General features: G+C 44.5%; 1 protein-coding gene across 1 annotated transcript in view; it reads right to left on the reverse strand.

Moving 5' to 3' along the window:
- Window positions 1–482: 482 nt before the first annotated feature.
- The window catches only part of adhfe1 (alcohol dehydrogenase iron containing 1), a 35,555-nt gene continuing 14,566 nt past the window's right edge, over window positions 483–21,471 (reverse strand). Inside the window, exons 8-14 of the mRNA XM_072571513.1 lie at window positions 20,160–20,265; window positions 16,324–16,476; window positions 9,884–9,982; window positions 7,544–7,622; window positions 4,345–4,441; window positions 3,478–3,635; window positions 483–910 (exon numbers count right to left, since the gene is read on the reverse strand). Of these exons, the coding sequence (XP_072427614.1) occupies window positions 827–910; window positions 3,478–3,635; window positions 4,345–4,441; window positions 7,544–7,622; window positions 9,884–9,982; window positions 16,324–16,476; window positions 20,160–20,265 (776 nt within the window). The 3' untranslated portion in view covers window positions 483–826. The remainder of the gene's footprint in view (window positions 911–3,477; window positions 3,636–4,344; window positions 4,442–7,543; window positions 7,623–9,883; window positions 9,983–16,323; window positions 16,477–20,159; window positions 20,266–21,471) is intronic.

The raw sequence follows: 21,471 nt of genomic DNA on the forward strand, positions 1-21,471 counted from the left end.
TGTGAGGGGAAAGCTTTAAAAGGGACCTGAGGGGTAACTTTTTCGCCCAGAGGGTGGTGCATGTATGGAATAAGCTGTCAGAGGAAATGGTAAAGGCGGGTACTGTTAGAACATTTAAAAGACATTTGAACATGTACATGAATAGGAAAGGTTTAAAGGGATGTGGGCCAAATGCACACAAAAGGGGTGGCACAGTGGCTCAGTGGTTAGCACTGCTGTCTCACAGCACCAGGGACCCAGGTTCGATTTCGGCCTCGGGCAACTGCTTGTGTGGAGTTTGCAGATTCTCCCCGTATCTGCGTGGGTTTACTCCGGGTGCTCCGGTTTCCTCCCACAGTCCAAAGATGTGCAGGTCAGGTGGACTGGCCACTCTAAACTGCCCATAGTGTTAGGTACATTAGTCAGAGCGAAATAGGGTCTGGGTGGGTTACTCTTTGGAGGGTTGGTATGGACTTGTTGGGCCAAAGGGCCTGTTTCCACACTGTAGTGCATCTAATTTAATCAAAATGGGATTAGTTCAATTTAGGAAACCTGGTTGGCATAGATAAGTTGGGCTGAAGGGTCTGTTTCTGTGCTGTATGACTCTATCGTGCGTGATTTTTGACCTTGCAATGGTACTAGGTAACCAATACATGCCAGTGAAATAATAAAGCAATAGGTGATTCAGAAAATCATAAAATAATGACTGATTACTATCATTAACTTGAAATATTTTCAACTTATTGACAAGTTGGTTGACAAAACTAATGGTTTGCTTACATTCCTTTGTATTCAGTGAAGGTTCCCCTTTTCTTTATATAGTTTTGAGCTTCTTCATAGAACAAGATTAATACAGCTTCATAGAGGACTCGAATAAAGCTGACAGGTCTTCCTCTGTCTGAGGCCTTGGTGACAGTTTTGTTACTCTCTCCTAAGTGAGATCAGCAGAAAAACGGTTTATTGTCTCCAAGGTGTTAAAGGTGGTTCTTTTTCCGTTTACATGCGCCACATGCCCCTGGAATAAGCTGCCAATGGGTCTGGTTCCCTGAAGAAAAACTTCAGATACGTGGATTTCAGGGGGGAGTTGGTTATGTGGAGAGAATGTACAAATTGTTTCTCTAGAATTTAGAGAGTTAAGGGGTGATCTGATCAAAGTCTTCAAGATATTAACAGGAAAAGACCAGTTAGAAAAAAGTAAACTATTTTCATTGGTTGGGGGTTCTGGAATTATGGGGCTTAGTCTGAGAGTTAGGGCCAGATCGTTCAGGGAAGATGTTAGGAAGCAGTTCTGCACACAGAGGGTGGGAGGTATCTTTCACTAATACACCATTTTTCAATTGATTTCCCTTATTTCTTGTATTACATTTTGTTTTGTCCCTCTATTGGATAATCATAGAATCCCTACAGTGTGGAAGCAGGGCATTTGTCCCTCTACACCTCCATCCGCCATGACCAGGGCCTCCAAGCCCTCCGTTTTATTCCTCTCCCGATGTCCCCAACAGTACCCTTCCACCGACACTCTCATCTGTTTGGCTCAACTGGTTCTCACCCTTAATAATTTCTCCTTCGAATCCTCCCACTTCCTCCAGACCAAAGGCGTAGCCATGGGCACACGCATGGGCCCCAGCTATGCCTGTCTCTTTGTTGGCTACGTAGAACAGTCCATCTTCCGTAGTTACACTGGCATCACTCCCCACCTCTTCCTCCGCTATATTGATGACTGCATCGGCGCCACCTCATGCTCCCGCGAGGAGGTTGAGCAATTCATCAACTTCACCAACTCATTCCACCCTGACCTTAAATTCACCTGGACCATCTCTGACACCTCCCTCCCCTTCCTGGACCTCTCCATCTCCATTAATGATGACCGACTTGACACTGACATTTTTTACAAACCCACTGACTCCCACAGCTACCTGGATTACACCTCTTCCCACCCTACCTCTTGCAAAAATGCCATCCCGTATTCCCAATTCTTCTGCTTCCGCCGTATCTGCTCCCAGGAGGACCAGTTCCACCACAGAACACACTAGATGGCCTCCTTCTTTAGAGACCGCAATTTCCCTTCCCACGTGGTTAAAGATGCCCTCCAATGCATCTCGTCCACATCCCGCACCTCTGCCCTCAGACCCCACCCCTCCAACCGTAACAAGGACAGAACGCCCCTGGTGCTCACCTTCCACCCTACCAACCTTCGCATAAACCACATCATCCGCCGACATTTCCGCCACCTCCAAACGGACCCCACCACCAGGGATATATTTCCCTCCCCACCCCTTTCCGCCTTCCGCAAAGGCCGTTCCCTCCATGACTGCCTGGTCAGGTCCACGCGCTTCCCCCCCCCAACAACCCACCCTCCCTTGCTGGCACCTTCCCCTGCCACCGCAGGAAGTGTAAAATCTGCGCCCACACCTCCTCCCTCACCTCTATCCAAGGCCCGAAAGGAGCCTTCCATATCCATCAAAGTTTTACCTGCACATCCACCAATATCATTTATTGTATCCGTTGCTCCCGATGCGGTCTCCCCTACATTGGGGAGACTGGACGCTTCCTAGCACAGCACTTTAGGGAACATCTCTGGGACACCCGCACCAATCAACCACACCGCCCCGTGGCCCAACATTTCAACTCCCCCTCCCACTCTGCCGAGGACATGCAGATCCTGGGCCTCCCTCACCACCTGACGCCTGGAGGAAGAACGCCTCATCTTCCGCCTTGGAACACTTCAACCCCAGGGCATCAATGTGGACTTCACCAGTTTCCTCATTTCCCCTCTCCCCACCTTACCCCAGTTCCAACTTTCCAGCTCAGCACTGTCCCCATGACCTGTCCTACCTACCTATCTTCCTTCCCACCTATCTATTCCACCCTCCCCTCTGACCTATCACCTCCATCCCCACCTCCATCCACCCATTGTACTCTTTGCTACCTTCTCCCCAGCCCTACCCCCCTCCGATTTACCTCTCCCCTGGAGGCTCCCTGCCTTCATTCCTGATGAAGGGCTTTTGCCCAAAATGTTGATTTTCCTGCACCTCAGATGCTGTCTGACCTGCTGTGCTTTTCCAGCACCACTCTAATCTAGACTCTGATTTTCAGCATCTGCAGTCCTCACTTTTGCCCATTCGGCCCATCGGGCATTCACCAACCCACCAAAGAGCATCCCACCCAAACCCAGCCCTATCCCTGTAACACTGCATTTCCCATGGCTAACCTACCTAGCCTGCACATCCCTGAACACTACAGGCAATTTAGCAAGGCCAATCTATCTAACCTGCACATCTTTGGACTGTGGGAGGAAACCAGAGCACCTGGAGGAAACCCACGCAGACACAGGGAGAATGTGCAAACTCCACACAGACAGTTGCCAAAGGGTGAGATTGAACCCAGGTCCCTAGCGCCGTGAAGCAGCAGTGCAAACCACTGAGCCATTGTGCCTAAATTTGTAAAAATCAAAACTAATCTCTCCTTGCTGAAGCAGTGCTTTAGACTACTACACACCTGAGGCAGAGTTCCTTTGACCAGATCTGGAATATCTTCTTTGCTGTAACCAACTGCAGTTAGGCCATCTTCAACCTTCAACTCAAAGAGGAATTTGCGAAGAGTATCAGCCAGAACTAATCCTGCATCTTCACGTTTCACAGTCCGCACGTCAGTCCCTGTAGGAAACAAAGTGCTCAGTTTGTAGTATCAGCCGGAAAGGAGGTTATACGGTATACTCAGTAAATTACAACATCATTTTACTCTCTTCTACATCTGATTCCAGGAAATGTGACAATCAAATCACATGCATAAAAGCATTGTATTTTGTTCAGTTAGTCAATGAGATTAGCTGTTAACCTTATCAATCTGAATTTTGCAAAAATGTTTTTGTAAGGACATTACCAGAAATGAACTGAAGAAAAGGTACGTTTTACAGATTTTGCAAATTCACTTTCAAGTGCTCAATTCTAATACAGTAGCGCCTCGACATACGAATGACCCCGTTCACGAACAAATCGGTTTACAAACAGGATTGTACGTAAAATTTTGCTTCAATGTACGTACGAAATTCAAGGTATGAACGAAGGTATGAACACAAAAAGCCCGTGTGCGACCACGTGGTTTCATTGTTCTGCATTGCCACGCGCTTGTTGAACGCGAAAGCTCTCGGGCCCCGCATGATCTATTGAGTTCGTCTTTGGTGCGTGTGCTGTGAACAGCGTTTGTTGCTACATCCAAGCATTCTTACGCTATCCGAACAATGGGAAAAATTGATTCAGTTCGCGAACTTTTCGGTTCGTGAACTGGGTCCCGGAACGGATTAAGTTCATAAGTCAAGGCGCTACTGTACTGTCAAAGTGATCAGCCAGAATTGTACTCTCCCACCTAGTATCTCCGCTGCTTCCAAGTGTCGTTCGGGACACACAGAGCCTGTGAAAGTGAAGACCGCAGGTGAAGTCAAAACCACCGAAAGGCCATGGGGCTGCAAAGAGAGGACAAAGCTTATGTTGCAGGAGAAGAAATTGCCAACAAAACGCGTGGAAAGTAAGGAAATGCCTAAAATCAACTTCCTTCCAAATCCTCATATCCATGATTTCACCAAGATCCCCTTTAGCTGTGATTCTGTGAAAATAAATCTCTTGTACGACTCTGTCTCCTCTCTCCACTCAATCCCAATGGTCATATTACCAACCACTAGCTGAGGTAGGTTACTACCATCAATCCTCCTTTCTGCTCTTTCAAAGTAAAGTTAGTAATGTCACATTGCCTGTAACAAAACCAACATTCACGCTGCCAAAGGGAAATGTACAGAACTGCAACAGACACTTATCCAAAGTATCATGAATGGGGTGCTACAGCAATCCCAGCTAAAGCTCCTCTACTCTTAGTGCAAGGGCTTGTCTGATTGCCAACAGTTGAGGATAGACCACAGTAGAATCCTAACAAGAGCAGGCACTTAACTTACATAACAAGGTTTAGTTTATTCTATGATAGCAATGGGCAGATTTAATATTTAACGGGTTCAATCCAAATAAGATTTATCTGAAACAAAAACAGAAATTGCTGGAAAAACTCAGCAGGTTTGGCAGCTTCAGTGGAGACAGTCATAGAGTCATAAAGCTGTACAGCATGGATACAGACCCTTTGGTCCAACTTGTCCATGCTGACTAGATATCCTAAATCAGTCACTGGGTTGCTGTACAAAACCTTCACAAACATCTCTCTGCAAGTCACCCCATTAACATCTCCAGTGGCTCAGTGGTTAGCACTGCTGCCTCACAGTGCCAGGGACCAGGTTTGATTTCACCTTCAGGTGACTGTTTAGAGTTTACACATTCTCTCTGTGTCTGCGTGGGTTTCCTCACACAGTCCAAAGATGAGCAGGTTAGGTGAATTGGCCATGGCATGGGGAGCAGGCCTGGGTGGGATGCTCTTTAGAGGGTTGCTGCAGACCTGATGGGCCAAATGGCCTCCTTCCACACTGTAGGGATTCTATGAGTTACTCACTCGAATTTAGTCTACTGGAATTAGCCCTTGGCGTTTGGTTTGACCTTAATCTGAATTTTCTACCTTATTTCCACATTCACAATATTCCACCTCAGGAACACCACCAAATTTCAATCCAAACTCACCCCAATTCTGGAGTCATCCTGTTGTGTTGCCCACTGGGTATCTCACCCTTCACTGGGTCAATACCAGTGGTGGACATCCACTGGCATAACTGCTACTGATTTAGATTAGGATGGGGTAGAAGGTGCAACCTTCCCATCACATTCCCCAGCGCACCCTCTGTGAGGGACGGCACAAGATTCACCCTTTTTGACTGTGAGGAATGCTAAAAGTGATCATCAGTCTTTGAGCTGATAACAGAGGTTTTACATGTTAACGCTCTCTGACATTACAGAAGTGATCACCCCGTGAGACTCATTATAACAAAATTCTTTATTGTAATTGGAGCTACTTTATAAGACCAGGTGAGTCACTTGAGATCTGTGTAATTTTTGACACGGTTTACAACCTATCAGAGTTTGGAACAGGGTGACCGAACTGCTGCATTTAAAGAATAAACTAGGTGACTGACAAAGAGTCACGAGTTTGAGTTTGAGTTTGATTTCTTCTTGTCATATGCAACGAGATACAGTGAAAGCGTTGTCTTGTGTGTTCTACAGGCAGACCAAACCATAGAAGTGCATCAGGGTAACAGAACAGAATGCAAAATACAGTGTTGTAGAGTTATACAGCACGAAAATAGACCCTTCAGTCCAACCAGTCCGTGCCAAACATAATCCCAAACTAAACTAGTCACACCTGCCTGCTCCTGGTCCATATCCCTCCAAACCTTTCCTATTCATGTACTTATCCAAATGTCTTTTAAACACTGTAACTGTACCTGCATCCACCTCTTCCTCTGGAAGTTCATCCACACATGAACTACTCTCAGTGTAAAGGAATTGACCCTCATGTCTTTTTTAAATCTTCCTCCTCTCACCTTAAAAATATGCCGTTTAGTCTTGAAAGCCCTCACCCGAAGGAAAAGACACCTACCATTGACCTATCCATGCCCCTCATGATTTTATAAACCTCTGCAGCATCACCCCTCAACCTTCTACACCCCAGGAAAAAGGTCCCATCCTATCCAGCCTCTCCCCAAAACTCAAACCCTCCATTCCTAGCAACATCCTGGTAAATCTTTTCTGAACCCTCTCCAGCTTAATGATATCCTTCCTATAACAGGGTGACCGGAACTGAACACTATATTCCAGAAGAGACCTCACCAATGTCCTGTACAACTTCAATATGACTTCCTAACTCCTACGCTCAAAGGACTGAGCAATAAAGGCAAGCTTGCTAAACGCCTTCTTAACCACCCTGTCTACCTGTGATGCAAACTTCAAAACATTATGTACCTGAACCCCTAGGTCTCTCTGTTCTACAACACTACCCAAGGCCCTAGTTTTAATTGTTGAACTCTTGCCCATGTTTCTTTTACCAAAATGCAATACCTCTCATTTATCCAAATTAAATTCCATCTGCCATTCCTCAGTCCTTTGACCCAATTGATCAAGATCCCTTGGTAATCTTAGATCATCTTCCTCACTGTCCACATTACCATCAATTTTGATGCCATCCACAAACTTACTAACCATGTTTTCTGTTGTATTTAAGTCATAGAGTCATAGAAATGTACTGCACAGTGTTTTAATCTCAGCAACATGTCTTTGCTCATCACTCTTAAGTGAGAAAGTTACTCATGAGTCAGATGAATAATATATACAAGAATACAACAATTTTTTACATTTCAAAGGCACCATGAGGTATGGGGAGAAGCAGGAATACGCTGTGATAGAGGGTCAGGGATGATGAGGCAGGCTCAAAGGGCTGAATGGCCTACTCCTGCTCCAAGTTTCTAATGTGACACATTATAAGTTAGGCATACAGCCCATGTGCAGTATACCCCCCTTTGTAACCTTGTCACATCACCCTACTCCAACAATAAGTCACTGCTTTGTAATACATCTTTATCATATTCCCTGCATGATTTATGTCTGAGTCAGCCGGATGTACATTCACTGCAAATACATACCACCAAAGGGTGATCCACGTTGTAGTCCTTTGCTGTAAAGTTTTTCACCATTCCTGCTATTGGATACGACATTCCATGACTGAGAGTACACAAAATATACAGTTTGAGTCTGATCACCTAATGTAAGCTACCCACATCTTTTCACCACGAGCACCCAATACGTCCCCACCACCCCCCTCCACACTTTAAGCCCTGATGAAGAGTCATTTAGACTCAAAATGTTAGCTTGCTCTCTCTCCCTGGATGCTGTCTGACCCACTGTGATCTCCAGCAAAGAGTATGGGCTTGTGGTGCAACATTAGAATGTCTGACTCAGATCAGAAGGTTGCATGTTCAAATCACATCAGGCTTAATTGAAGAAAAAAAAAGGTGACACGGTCACTCAGTGGTTAGCATTACTGCCTCACAGCACCGGGGACCCAGTTTGATTCCCACCTCGGGTGACTGTCTGTGTGGAGTTTGCACATTCTCCGTGTCTGTGTAGCTTTCCTCCCACAGTCCAAAGATGTGCAGGTCAGATGAACTGGCCATGCTAAATTGCCCATAGTATTAGGTGCATTAGTCAGAGATAAATATAGGGTAGGGTATTGGGTCTGGGTGGGTTACTCTTCGGAGGGTTGGTGTGGACTTGTTGGGCCGAAGGGCCTGTTTCCATACAGTGGGGAATCTAATCTAAAATTTGTTGTTTTCAGTACAGTTTTGAGTTACTGTATTTTCTCTTGTGTAACTCAAGAGATCTGAAAATTCAACATAATTTTAAAAGTCTCATGTTAAAACTAACCTGAATCCACAATTACTTCAGAGACAGTATGGATGTTTTTTTAAGGGCATACACTGTTTGCCAAGTTGACAGGTTTCGAAACGAGAGACAAAGGGCTTCAATAGACAGTGTGTCGGGGTTTGTGAAGCAGTTAGATAGTAAGGTAGATGGAATTTGATGACCCATCAATGCCCAGGTTCAGGGGCAGGACTGAGCCATGTCTTTGGGTTTGCAATGTGAAGAGTAAAGATCCTGCCACCCTGCTGCTTCTCTTTGGTCCAATTCGGAATGCTTGCCCCTCCTGTCCAGAAGGCAATGTGTGCTGCACATTGGCATTCAATCAGCAGAGGGCTGGCTAGCTGCAGGGTTATCATTCCATCGGCATTGTGCATCCCCCCTTCCCAGCATTCCCCTTCCTTGTGACTTCTGTAATGTGACTGAATTGTTAAAGTTCCCTTGATAACCGACACCAGCATTCTCACAACAACCAATCTGAGGTGAGGTCTTCAATGCCTCACTTTCTCTCTCTTCTTTTTTTAAAAGTGGTGTTACATTTTCCAGTTTTGAAACTGATGGGTGCACTATCAAAGCTGGGCCAGTTTGGAAAATCCCAGCGATTGTACAATGAAGGTGACAGCAATCTCTTTTACAGCCCAAGGTTTCAGTCTGTTAGGACCTGGGGAATAGTCAGAATGTCAGGTTTCTGCAGATATTAATGACCTTAATTTCCCCACTCTGTTTAAACGCTAGTTTAACCCAGCATTTGCAATATATTTTTCTACAATGAAGGCAGATACAGGACATTTGTTCTAATATCTCTGACATTTTTTCATTCTCCATTATAATTTCTCCTCTCTCAGCTTCGAAGGGAGTAATGTTTACTTTAATTATTCTCTTATCTTTTGAAGGATAATAAAACACATACTCAAGACTTAAAGAAGGTCCCACTGCAAGTAGCAGTATCATAGTTACACATACTTTAGGCGATCCCTTTATAATGCTGTTTGATTGATATCAGCCAATAATTATTGGCAGGTTTATATGGAGGAGGTACTCTGCAGTAATGTTACCTCTTGGCACAGATGTTGCTGGATCTGCAGACTTCAAAGATAAGTAGTAAAATAGGGTAAAGTCACCATAGTCTTACCAGACCACAGGGCTGCTCTCTCATTAGGGAGGGACAGAGAGAGTGAGAGAGAGCGAGAGAGAGGGAAGGACAGAGAGACAGACAGACAGAGACAGAGAGAGAGACAGAGAGAGAGAGAGAGAGACAGAGACAGAGACAGAGAGAACTGGTAGTGGTTTAACCTGAGGGTTACCATGCCTCAAGTGAGGGGTGAGATTGAGAAGGTGGGAACTTAGCACCTGGGGTTGGGAACTGACCCCATACAATTGCTATCCCTCTGCATCACACACCAGATGTCCAGCCAACTGAGCTAACCAACTGCTTTTAACTAATACACTGCAAAGAAAGGAAAAGGCAAATCAGTCCATAAAACACTAAAATATTAAGCTCTGAAAAGGTGTGTTATCTGTGGAAGATTGGCATTCATATCACACACATATATTGCATTGCTTACCAGAGGTGGACACCAGCGTTTCCAAAACCAATTCCTGCAAAAACACTCGCAAGGTGCATGTTGAATCTAGCCTCGATGTCATCAGGGTGTCTAACAGCACTAGCAGTATGAAGGAGAAATTAATATTTTACACGTGATACAGCATTCACAGGAAAACACCTGAACAATCTCCTATGACATTCAACATGGGCGATAATAGGCGATACCAAGGGCAGGATTTAATGGGGTTTGTAAGAATGGGAAGGAGCTAGGCTCAGGGCGTGGGAAGGGTATGTTATTGGGAGCTGCCATCTTGAGTTTGCAGCATCAGTTTGAGGTTGTATGATATACTGGGCAGCATGTCAATGGCAAAGCAGCCAACATGATAGTGGATGTTGGGAAACTATTTCCCATTCATTTGTGGAGCTTGAAAACTCATCCATTGGGGAGCACATCAAATTCGGTCTTTCTACAGGATTAAGTCTGGAATCTACCTCTGGCTTCCTCGTGGCTTAAAGATGGTGTGCACCCAATGTTTAATCTTTCGATTTGAGGGGAGGGTTTGGCGTTGTCTACCTCACCAGGTATGGAGGGAGTTACCAGGGATGGTAGCAGAAAGGATGAAGATGGGGCTACACAGTTTAGTAGTCAGGTCCTCAAACAGCATAGTGGTTAGAAAAAGGTGCCCAAGTCTTGAAGCAGAGGGTTAAGAGGTGGAAGTACCTGAAGGAATCCAGGCTTCATCCTCTAGGGAAGGGGTTATCACTGCAGCGCTGTGGTCCTGTGTGTCTCAGGGAGACAGTTGCACCACAATGGAAGGCCAATGGTCAGGGAAGGGAACTGGGCAGGTCAGTGCATCCACTGGAAGCTGCTGACTCACAGGAGATCAGGTGGGCATCCACCACATTGCAGATCAGGGAGGAAGCCACTGTGGGATGGGAGGGGCTCTGGGCATGGCCCATGGGAGGGTCATGCAATCCCACTGATTAACTCCAGGTGCTATAGGAATGAAGACCATGTCCTCAGAGGTGCACACATCGTTGTCTGCCACCTCCACACAGTCCCCTTCGTGGATGTGCAATGGGTCTCAAACATACACCCAGTCTCTCTGCAGCTTCACCTGCTACCAGAGGACAGCTTGGTCACACAGAAACGCAGGCCACAAGACCATCAACCGAGGGGGGAGGGAGGTCGGTAGAAACCTAACTGAAGTCATCTTCATCACTTGCAAGAGGATTCGCAGTAGGGTTAAAATCAACGAGGTAAAAACAAGGACTGCAGATGCTGGAAACTGCAGAGTGCAGGAGCACCAGCGAATGTTCAGAATGCACACCAACTATCTCCAGATGCCCAAGACGCAATGCTGGACACAGCTTTCTCAGGAGGCAGTCACTCACCCTATAGCTCAGAGGCCTCGGAGGGAACCCAAGCCAATCACCCTCAAAGGTAACCGTGGCTCTAAATCCCTTTACAAGGAGCTCACTTCAGGGGAACATTTCCCAGACTGCACCACACTGACTGAGATCTCAGAGTAGATCTCCCAGGTGCCAGAACCAGGCAGAAACGTAGTCAGGACTATCAGAGACAACAATCTTCAATCGTTCTGACCACAAGTGATACTGTGACCTCACCATCTTTCCTCACTTGCAAACCATCTCTCTGCCAGTCTCCATCAAGAACTACCTCATTTCACCCATCCCTACCTCCAACAGCACTATGGGGAGAACACTGTTCTAACACCGGATGCAAGCAGTTGACTCTTAGCCATCTGCTATCTCTGCATCCCACCCAACAGCTGCCACGTGGAATGCCTGACAGTGCAGAAAGCTGTCTAAAGGAGGAGATTCCAACTAACCCATACAATAAGAAAGTGAACAAGGTATGCTGTGATATTTACAATAATATACCAGCACTAGAGTGCCTCAGTGTTTCTTCCATGGCCACTTCACCTTCTTGTCACTTGGAGATCAGCAGCTTGGGAGGAGGTAGGTTACAGAATGCAATCTTCCAGTGCATGACAAGATGTGGGTCACACCCTTCAATCTGTCGTGTGCTTGCTCGTGTGCAGCTCCCATGGGCAGCAGTTGTGCCCATGCCCTGACCTTCAGTTATGGGCTGCATGCCTCTCATTTAATTCTACCCCAAGTATAATTCTTCAGCTAGTTTGGAGCTTAGTCCTACAGCAAATGACGATGGTAAAAGAGGGGGAGGTGTGGCATTGTTAGTCAAAGACAGTATTACAGTGTCAGAAAGGACGTTTGAGGACTCTGAGGTAGTATGGGCTGAGGTTAGAAACAGGAAAGGAGTTTTCTACAGATCTCCGAATAGTTCCAGAGATGTGGAGGAAAAGATAGCAAAGGTAATTCTGGATAGGAGTGAGAATAACAGAGTAGTTGTTATGGAGAACTTTAACTTTCCAAATATTGACTGGAAATATTATAGTTTGAGTACTTTAGATGCGTCAAATTTAGTCCATTGTGTGCAGGATGGTTTCCTGACACAGTAGGTAGAGAGGCCAACAAGAGGCAAGGCCACATTAGATTTGGTACTGGGTAATGAACCTGGCCAGGAATTAGATTTGGAGGTAAGTGGAGCACTTTGGTGATAGTGACCACATTTGGTGATGTTTACTTTAGTGATGGAAGAGATAGATATATAACACAGAGTAAGAGTTATTGTTGGGGGAGAGGCAATTATGTTGCAATTAGGCAAGATGGAGGGTGCATAGGACGGGGAAGGAAATAGCAGGGGATGAGCATATTGAAATGTGGACCTTACTCAAGGAACAGCTACTGCGTGTCCTTGATAAGTATGTACCAGTCAGCCAGGGAGGAAGTGGTCGAGTGAGGGAGCCGTGGTTTACTAAAGAAGTTGAACCTCTTCTCAAGAGGAAGAAGGTTTATGTTCAGATGAGACTTGAAGGCTCAATTAGGGCGCTTGGGGGTTATAAATTAGCCAGGAAAGACTTAAAGAGAGAACTAAGAAGAGCCAAGAAGGGACATTGGCTGATAGGATCAAGGAAAACTCTAAAGCTTTCTATATGTACATCAGGAATAAAAGAATGACAAGAGAAAAATTAGGACCAATCAAGGATAGTAGTGGGAAGTTGCGTGTGGAGTCCGAGGAGATAGGGAAACACTAAATAAATATTTTTTGTCAGTATTCACACTGGAAAAAAGACAATATTGTCAAGGAGAATACTGAGATACAGACCTCTAGTCTAGACGGGATTGAGATTCACAAGGAGGTGGTGTTAGCAATTCTGGAAAGAGTGAAAATAGATAAGTCCCCTGGGTTAGATGGGATTTAGTTTAGGATTCTCTGGGAAGCCACGGAGGAGATTACAGAGCCTTTGGCTTTGATCTTTATGTTGACATTGTCTACAGGGATAGTTCCAGAAGACTGGAGGATAGCAAATGTTGTCCCCTTGTTCAAGAAGGGGAATAGAGACAACCCGGGCAATTATAGACCAGCGAGCCTTACTTAGATTAGATTACTTACAGTGTGGAAACAGGCCCTTTGCCCGACAAGTCCACACCGACCCTCTGAAGCGCAACCCAGCCAGCCCCATTCCTCTAAATTTACCCCTTACCTAACACTACGGGCAATTTAGCATGGCCAATTCACCTGACCTGCACATCTTTGGACTGTGGGAGGAAACCGGAGCACCCGGAGGAGACTCATGTAGACACGGGGAGAATGTGCAAACTCCACACAGACAGTCGCCTGAGGCGGGTTCAGTTGTGGGTAAAGTGTTGGAAAAGGTTATAAGAGATAGGATTTATAATCATCTAAAAAGGAATTAGTTAATTAGGGATAGTCATCACGGTTTTCTGAAGGGTGGGTTGTGCCTTACAAACCTTATTGAGTTCTTTCAAATGGTGACTAAACGGGTTGATGAGGGTAAAGCGGTTGATGTGGTGTATATGGATTCAGTAAGGTGTTTGATAAGGTTCCCCACGGTAGGCTATTGCACAAAATACTGAGCCATGGGATTGAGGGTAATTTAGCTGTTTGAATCAGATATTGGCTTGCTGAAAGAAGACAGAGGGTGGTGGTTGATGGGAAATGTTCATCCTGGAGTTCAGTTGCTAGTGGTGACCGCAAGGATCTGTTTTGGGGCCACTGCTGTTTGTCATTTTTATAAATAACCTGGATGAACGTGTAGAAGGATGGGTCAGTAAATTTGTGGATGACACTAAGGTCGGTGGAGTTGTGGATAGTGCTGAAGGATGTTGCAGGTTACAGAGGGACATAGACAAGCTGCAGAGCTGGGCTGAGAGGTGGCAAATGGAGTTTAATGTGGACAATTGTGAGGTGATTCACTTTGGAAGGAGTAACAGGAATGCAGCGTACTGGGCTAATGATAAGATTCTTGGTAGTTGCAAGGTTTGTGAAGGTTTGTAGCCCAGGTTGAGGTTTAGGGTGTAGGTTTGCTCGCTGAGCTGTAGGTTTGATATCCAGACGTTTCATTACCTGGCTAGGTAACATCATCAGTGGCGACCTCCAAGTGAAGCGAAGCTGTTGTCCCCTGGTTTTTATTGGAGGTCGCCACTGATGATGTTACCTCGCCAGGTAATGAAACGTCTGGATATCAGACCTACAGCTCAGTGAGCAAACCTACACCATACTTCTTGATAGTGTAGATGAGCAGAGGGATCTTGATGTCCATGTACATAGATCCCTGAAAGTTGCCACCCAGATTGATAGGGTTGTTAAGGTATATGGTGTGTTAGCTTTTATTGGTAGAGGGATTGAGTTTTGAAGTCACAAGGTTATGCTGCAGCTGTACAAAACTCTGGTGCGGCTGTACTTGGGAGTATTGCAGACAGTTCTAGTCACTGCATTATAGGAAGGATGTGGAAGCTTTGGAAAGGGTTCAATGGAGATTTACTAGGATGTTGCCTGGTATGGAGGGAAGGTCTTATGAGGAAAGGCTGAGGATGTTTTTGTTAGAGAGAAGGTTGAGAGATGACTTAATTGAGACATAGAAGATAATCAGAGGCTAAGATAGGGTGGACAGTGAGAGCCTTTTTCCTTGAATGGTGATGGCTAACACATGGGGACATAGCTTTAAATTGAGGGGCGATAGGTATAGAACAAACGTCAGAGGTAGTTTCTTTACTCAGAGAGTAGTAGGGGCGCTGAAAGCACTGCCTGCAACAATAGTAGACTTGCTAGCTTTAAATGCATTTAAATGGTTACTGGATAAACATATGAACGAAAGTGGAATAGTGTACAATAGATCAGCTTCAGATTGGTTCCACAGGTCAGCATGACATCGAGGGCCGAAGGGCCTGTACTGTAATGTTCTATGTTTGAAATACTCAGGGTATTATAAATATAACATTTTATTGTTAACTTTAACCATGATATTTTTGACCATGTACAGTATTAAATAAACCAGAGAAGAAACAAAGAATATATCTTAGCTGTCATCATACACTAGATTAGATTATTAAACCAGTTAGATTATTAAAACCTGGTACAGACTGATTACTTTGGAAGAATTCATTTCATTTTTCCTCCATTATGTTGCAGCTAAGAAACTTTGATGATAAGGTTAATTGTTCTCTCTGTAATAAAGTTATTTTTTCTAACAAAGGCTCACATTGCTGATGACTGTGTCACCATCAAGATGTACCAGCAAAGTCAGGCCATTCAGCCCATTGCATCTGCTCTGCCATTTAATCAGATAGTGGCTGATCTGATGATTCTTAAGTCCACTTTCCTGCCTACACCCTTACTGCCCTTATTGATTAAAAATCTGCCTTCCTCAGCCTCAAATATATTTATTGACCCAGCCTGAACAGCCCTGTGTGTGCAGACAAATTCCACAGATTCACTTGCCTCTGATTTCTGGAATGGCTATACTGCCCTCTGTGGGTTAGCTGTGTGACTGGCAGCAGCCTGGGAATAACTGGGCCAAAACAACGATTCCCAATCCTTTTCTGGAGAATATATCCTTCCTCAAAAGTTTAAGTTTGACATTATTTATTTACTAATTATTCTATTTTGCAAGCCGAACTCCTCTTCAAACACAAAACACCACATTATTAAAATCAAATGATATCTAAAGAAGGGTCACTGACTGCACTCTAAAAGTTAAGACAAGCAGAATTAGGCCATTTGGCCCATCGAGTCTGCTTCCCCATTCGATCGTGGCTGATATGTTTCTCAACCTCATTTTCCTGCCTTCTCCCCAAATCCTTTGATCCCCTGACTAAGCAAGAACCTATCTGTCTCTGTCTTAAATACACTCAATGACTTGGACTCCACAGCCCTCTGTGGTAATAAGTTCCATATAGTCATCACCCTCTGGCCAAAAGAAATCTCTCCTCATCTCAATTCTAAAGGGTCGTCTCTTCACTCTGAGGCTGAGTTTCCCCAAACAATTTCTGCTTTGGTGCCAAATTATTAAAGCTGTAACCAGTCATAGCTAGAGATCGGTTTCGTGTTACCGTTTCAGATACTTTGCCACGATGTTTAAGGCATGCTTGGACCAGACATCACTGATGGGGTTACTCCCTTGATAAGCTGGACGATTGATTGGGTTAGATGGGCAGGGTGACCGTAGGTTGTAGGGGAGTGCAGTGTAGGACTCCAGAGCGTGGCTGTGAACAAGAACAGAGAATATCAACAACTTTAAATCTATTTCCTGTGTGTGGAGGAATTTAAATGTGACTGTTGGAACTTAAAAAAAAAGTTTCTACATGATTAAAAAAAGAGTTCTAGACAGCTTGATTTATAGAACAGAATCCCTACAGTGTGGAAACAGGCCCTTCAGCCCAGCAAATCCACACTGGCCCTCCAAAGAGTAACCCACCCAGACCCATTCCCCTACCCTATGACTCTACATTTACCCCTGACTAATGCACCTAATCTACACACCCTGAACACTATGGGCAATTGAGCATGACTAATTCACCTAACCCGCACATCTTTGGAAACCAGAGCATCCGGCAGAAACCCACACAGAAATGGGGACAACATGCAAACTCCACACTGACAGCCGCCCGAGGCTGAAATCGAAGCCGGGTCCATGGTGCTGTGAGGCAGCAGTGCTAACCACTGAGCCACTGTGAGTGGTCTTTTGAATTTTGCGTCAGAACCATCTGTTGCTATTTGAACAATTTGATTAGTTTATGGTCGATGTGCCTTCTAATAATTTGATTAGCTGGTGAAAATTATGTTAATTTTTTTTGGCTGCTCTTAAACTTGCCCCACCATAGTCCGAACTCTAGTTTATCAGCAACAACCTTGGCCATAAATGCTCATTCGATGATGTTTGCCAACATCTGGCTTACAATGCAATTTCACAGATGGATAAATGTGACAGATTACTACATTGCTATCTACCGACCCTGTCAGCTTGCTCTCCCACTCCATCCTTCCTTCCTAAGCGCCAAAGTCTGGTCTTTACTGAGGCAACTACCTCTGGCTTTTCCAGCTCTTTTTCATCTCATTGCTCTTATAAGGTCTCCAATTAGGTAGAGTTACTCCCTCTCAGAAACTTTATGAAATAATGGTTCCTCAAAGCCTCCCACTGGCTTTTCAGAAATCTCCTTCTGTTATCTGCAGCAGCAGGTGAATAGCAAGTAAGACTTTAATCGATGTCACAAAGCTCTCCTGCCTTTTATACTGTGCAGTTTGGAGAGGTTCGTAGAGGTTGTTAATGACAGCACTAGCTGCAAAACAATATGTGGTCTCTTTCTTGAACATTAAATGTAATTTACAGTCAGTGTTTTGTAACAGAAAAAGAGGCTCCTCATTTCATTCTGGCTGCACCAACCCTCAAACCAATCCCTTTCCCAGTAGTTTGCCCAGACCCTTGTGTGCCATGTTGTTTCAAGTGTTCACCTAAATAAATAAATAAATAGTGGTTTCATTATCCTTAGCAAGGGTGTGTGCTTCAACTCCCTTTAACAAAACATAGCTTATATTAAATGTTGATCAAACATTTGTTGAAATTCAACACCATAATTTAGAGATTGTTCAGCAACTGGAAGAATGTATTGATTTCTGGGAAAATGAAATTATGTTGACTGAAGAAAAAACAGAATAATTACTTCATATTTAACTATCACAATACAATTATATGCCAAAGATGAGCTGATTGTCTGATGACAAGATACAATGTTCATTTCACCTCTTGAAGACATGCTATTGGATATGGGTCTGATCATTCAGCATGCTAAGTTACCAATATTGTACATGAGTGTTGAGCACTGGGTTTGGGATATCACAGCCATGATGGCCATCTATAGACACTTCCCAACAGTTATTTCAATGGTCAGGACTGGAACCCGCCTGGTCTTTCCCTAGCCTAACTGACATATTTGGCAAAAACAGTGCAGTAACAGCCATTCACTGGAGTGTAGGAGGTTCAGAGGTGACCATATAGAAGTTTATAAAATCATGAGGGGTATAGATAAGGTTAATGGTGGGTGCCTTTTTCCCTAGGATGGAGAACTTTGGGACTGGGGCTTCATTTTTAAGGATAGAGATTTTAAAAAGACATGAGGAGCAGATCTTTTACACAAAGGGTGATTCATTTGTGGAATGAACTTCCTGAGGAAGTGGTGGATGTGGGTACAATTACAACATTTAAAAGACACTTGGATAAACACATGAATAGGAAAGGTTTGGAGGTGCTGACAGGTGGGACTGGTTTAGTTTGGGATTATGTTCAGTTTGGACTCGTCGGACCAAAGGGTCTGTTTCTGTGCTGTATGACTCTGTGATTCTGTATTGCATGTTACAGACACTATAAAGTTAGAACATCCAAAAGATCAAGAATGAGACCATCTCAATTACATGGAAGAAAATTATATCGGAAATAAAACTGAAATTACAAGTTTGGCTGCTTAAGAAAAACCAAACAAAAATTACCCTCACAGCTTTTATCAAAAATAAGACCCTACTATAAATGCATTATACTAATTCCAATAATCTGAAGAATCAGACAGCTCCTGTACTTTAGGACAACATAATATAGGAACAGAAGTAGGCCACTCAGCCCATCGAATCTGCCTTCATTCAATCATGGCTGATAGGTTTCTCAATACCATTCTCCTGCCTTCTCCTGGTAACCCTTGATCACTGCTTACAAATCAAGAACATGTCTATTTCTGTCTTAAACACACTCAATGACTTGGCCTCCACAGCCCTCTGCGCCAATAGGTTCCATGGAATTACCACCCCCTGGCTGAAGAAATTCCTCCTCATCTCAGTTGTAGAGGGTCGTCCCTTCAGTCTGAGGCTGTGCCCTTGGGTTCCCCAGTCTCTCCTATCGGTGAAAACATCTTCTCCATGTCCACTCTACCCAGGCCTCTCAGTATTCTGTAAGCTTCAATCAGATTCCTCCTCATCCTTCTAACCTCCATTGAGTACACACCCAACCTCCTCAACTGCTCCTCATACGACAAGCCGTTCATCCCTGGGATCATTCTTGTAAACCTCCTCTGGACCCCCTCTAATGCCAGCATATCCTTCCTTAGGTGCAGGGCCCAAAACTGCTCACAATATTATAACACAGTCTGACCAGAGCCTTACACAGCCTTAGTTGTACATCTCTGCTCTTGTATGTAGCTCTCTGGAAATGAATGCTAACATTGCATTTGTCTTCCTAACTGCCTGTTAATTCGAAGAGAATCCTGAACTAAGACTTCCAAGTCCCTTTTGCTTCAGATTTCCAAAGCCGTTTTCCTTCTGTAAAACAGTCTATGTCTCTATTCTTCCAACCAAAATGCATAACCTCCCACTTTCCCACATCTGTCACATCTTAGCCCACTCTCCCAGTCTGTCCAAGTCCTTCTGCAGCCTCCCTGCTTCCTCAACACTCCCTGTCCCTTCACCTATCTTTGTGTTATCTGCAGGCTTAGCAATACTGCCCTTAGTTCCTTCGATCAGTAATGTATAAAGTGAATAGCTGCAATTCTCAAGAGATGTTCAGAGATCTCTCAGCCAATACAGAAGGACTATGTGAGAAATCTGATTGTTCACAACAAAATGTGCATTTTCAAATTTGACAAAATTAGTAAAAAAAAAGCTCATCAAACTAAGAAAAATACATGTTAAATAATCATAGACATACTGACATTTCTACACAGAATGTCAATCCTTCGATCATTTAAATTTTTATTACGTTTGCTTACAATTATTTCAGAGTTGCTCCAAATCTGTGCTCACTGGTGCAGCAATGGAAGGTGTGATTTCCACTACATCTCTAGTGACGTTGTGCTAGCAGAGAGGGAGCAGTTGCTAAGACAATTTTGAACCTGGAAAGATTACCTACCAAAGTACATCAAATCCACTGTAAGCAGCCACTCGCTCAGGCATGTGCAGTGTGTGCGAAGGGTCCACGATTCCAAGCAATGGTTTCAGAGCCCTGCTGGCAATACCTAAAATGGAACATTCAGCAGACAGTGGGAAAACAAAACCAGCTCAGTCATAGAGTCATAGAGACGTACAGCATGGAAACAGACCCTTCGGTCCATGCCGACCAGATATCCCAACTCAATCTAGTCCCACCTGCCAGCACCCGGCCCATATCCCTCCAAACCCTTCCTATTCATATACCCATTCAGATGCCTTTTAAATATTGCAATTGTACCAGCCTCCACGACTTCCTCTAGCAGCTCATTCCATACATGTACCACCCTCTGCGTGAAAAAGCTGCCCCTTAAGTCCTTTTTAAATCTTTCCCCTCTCACCTTAAACCTATGCCCTCTAGTTCTGGACTCCCCTACCCTGGGGAAAAGACTTTGCCTATTTACTCTATCCATGCCCCTCATAATTTTGTAAACCTCGATAAGGTCACCCCTCAGCCTCCGACGCTCCAGGGAAAACAGTCCCGGCCTGTTCAGCTTCTCCCTGTAGCTCAAATCCTCCAACTCTGGCAACATCCTTGTAAATCTTTTCTGAACGCTTTCAAGTTTCACAACAGCTTTCTTATAGCAGGGAGAGGTCGGTACCCTAATCCCACCCTCCTCTATATCTTCTGATCCCTTTAGTCACAAGAGCTACATCTACCTCCTTCTTAAAAACACAATGTTTTGGCCTCAACTACTCTCTGTGGTAGTGAATTCCACAGGCTCAGCACTCTCTGGCTAAAGAAATTTCTCGCCATCTCAGTCCTAAGTCACTCTCTTGATAAAATTCTAAGATAATAACACTAAGTTCAACAGTATCGGTCCAATTCCCACGAGGGATCTCTGCCGTGGTCTCTGGAGGCAGGGAGAGATTAGCTCAAACCCCTGCCTTAGGCAACAGCCAGGACCTGCCATTGTGAACCATCAAAGTCAGGGTGTGACTGTAACCCAGTCCCCAGGAGGTGACGGGATATAACATCTCAGGCTGCAGTGACCTGTCTGATGTACTCACTGTAGAGAACTCAGATGTTGCAAATATCTCCAGCTCCTGCAGAGAAGGAGCCTGATGGACTCCCCATGGTCACCTTCCCTGATACTTCTGAGTTTATCCACTCCATTCACTTCTCTTTTCTTATTTTATCCTTTCTTCTCTCATTCTTTTTTTCTCTTTTTTATGTTATTGTACTGGGCTCTCGGCGAGGAGCTTGGTTGTGGTGACAACATCAGCAGCTGTGA

Source organism: Chiloscyllium punctatum, chromosome 5, assembly GCF_047496795.1.
Source record: "Chiloscyllium punctatum isolate Juve2018m chromosome 5, sChiPun1.3, whole genome shotgun sequence".
Taxonomy (NCBI): domain Eukaryota; kingdom Metazoa; phylum Chordata; class Chondrichthyes; order Orectolobiformes; family Hemiscylliidae; genus Chiloscyllium; species Chiloscyllium punctatum.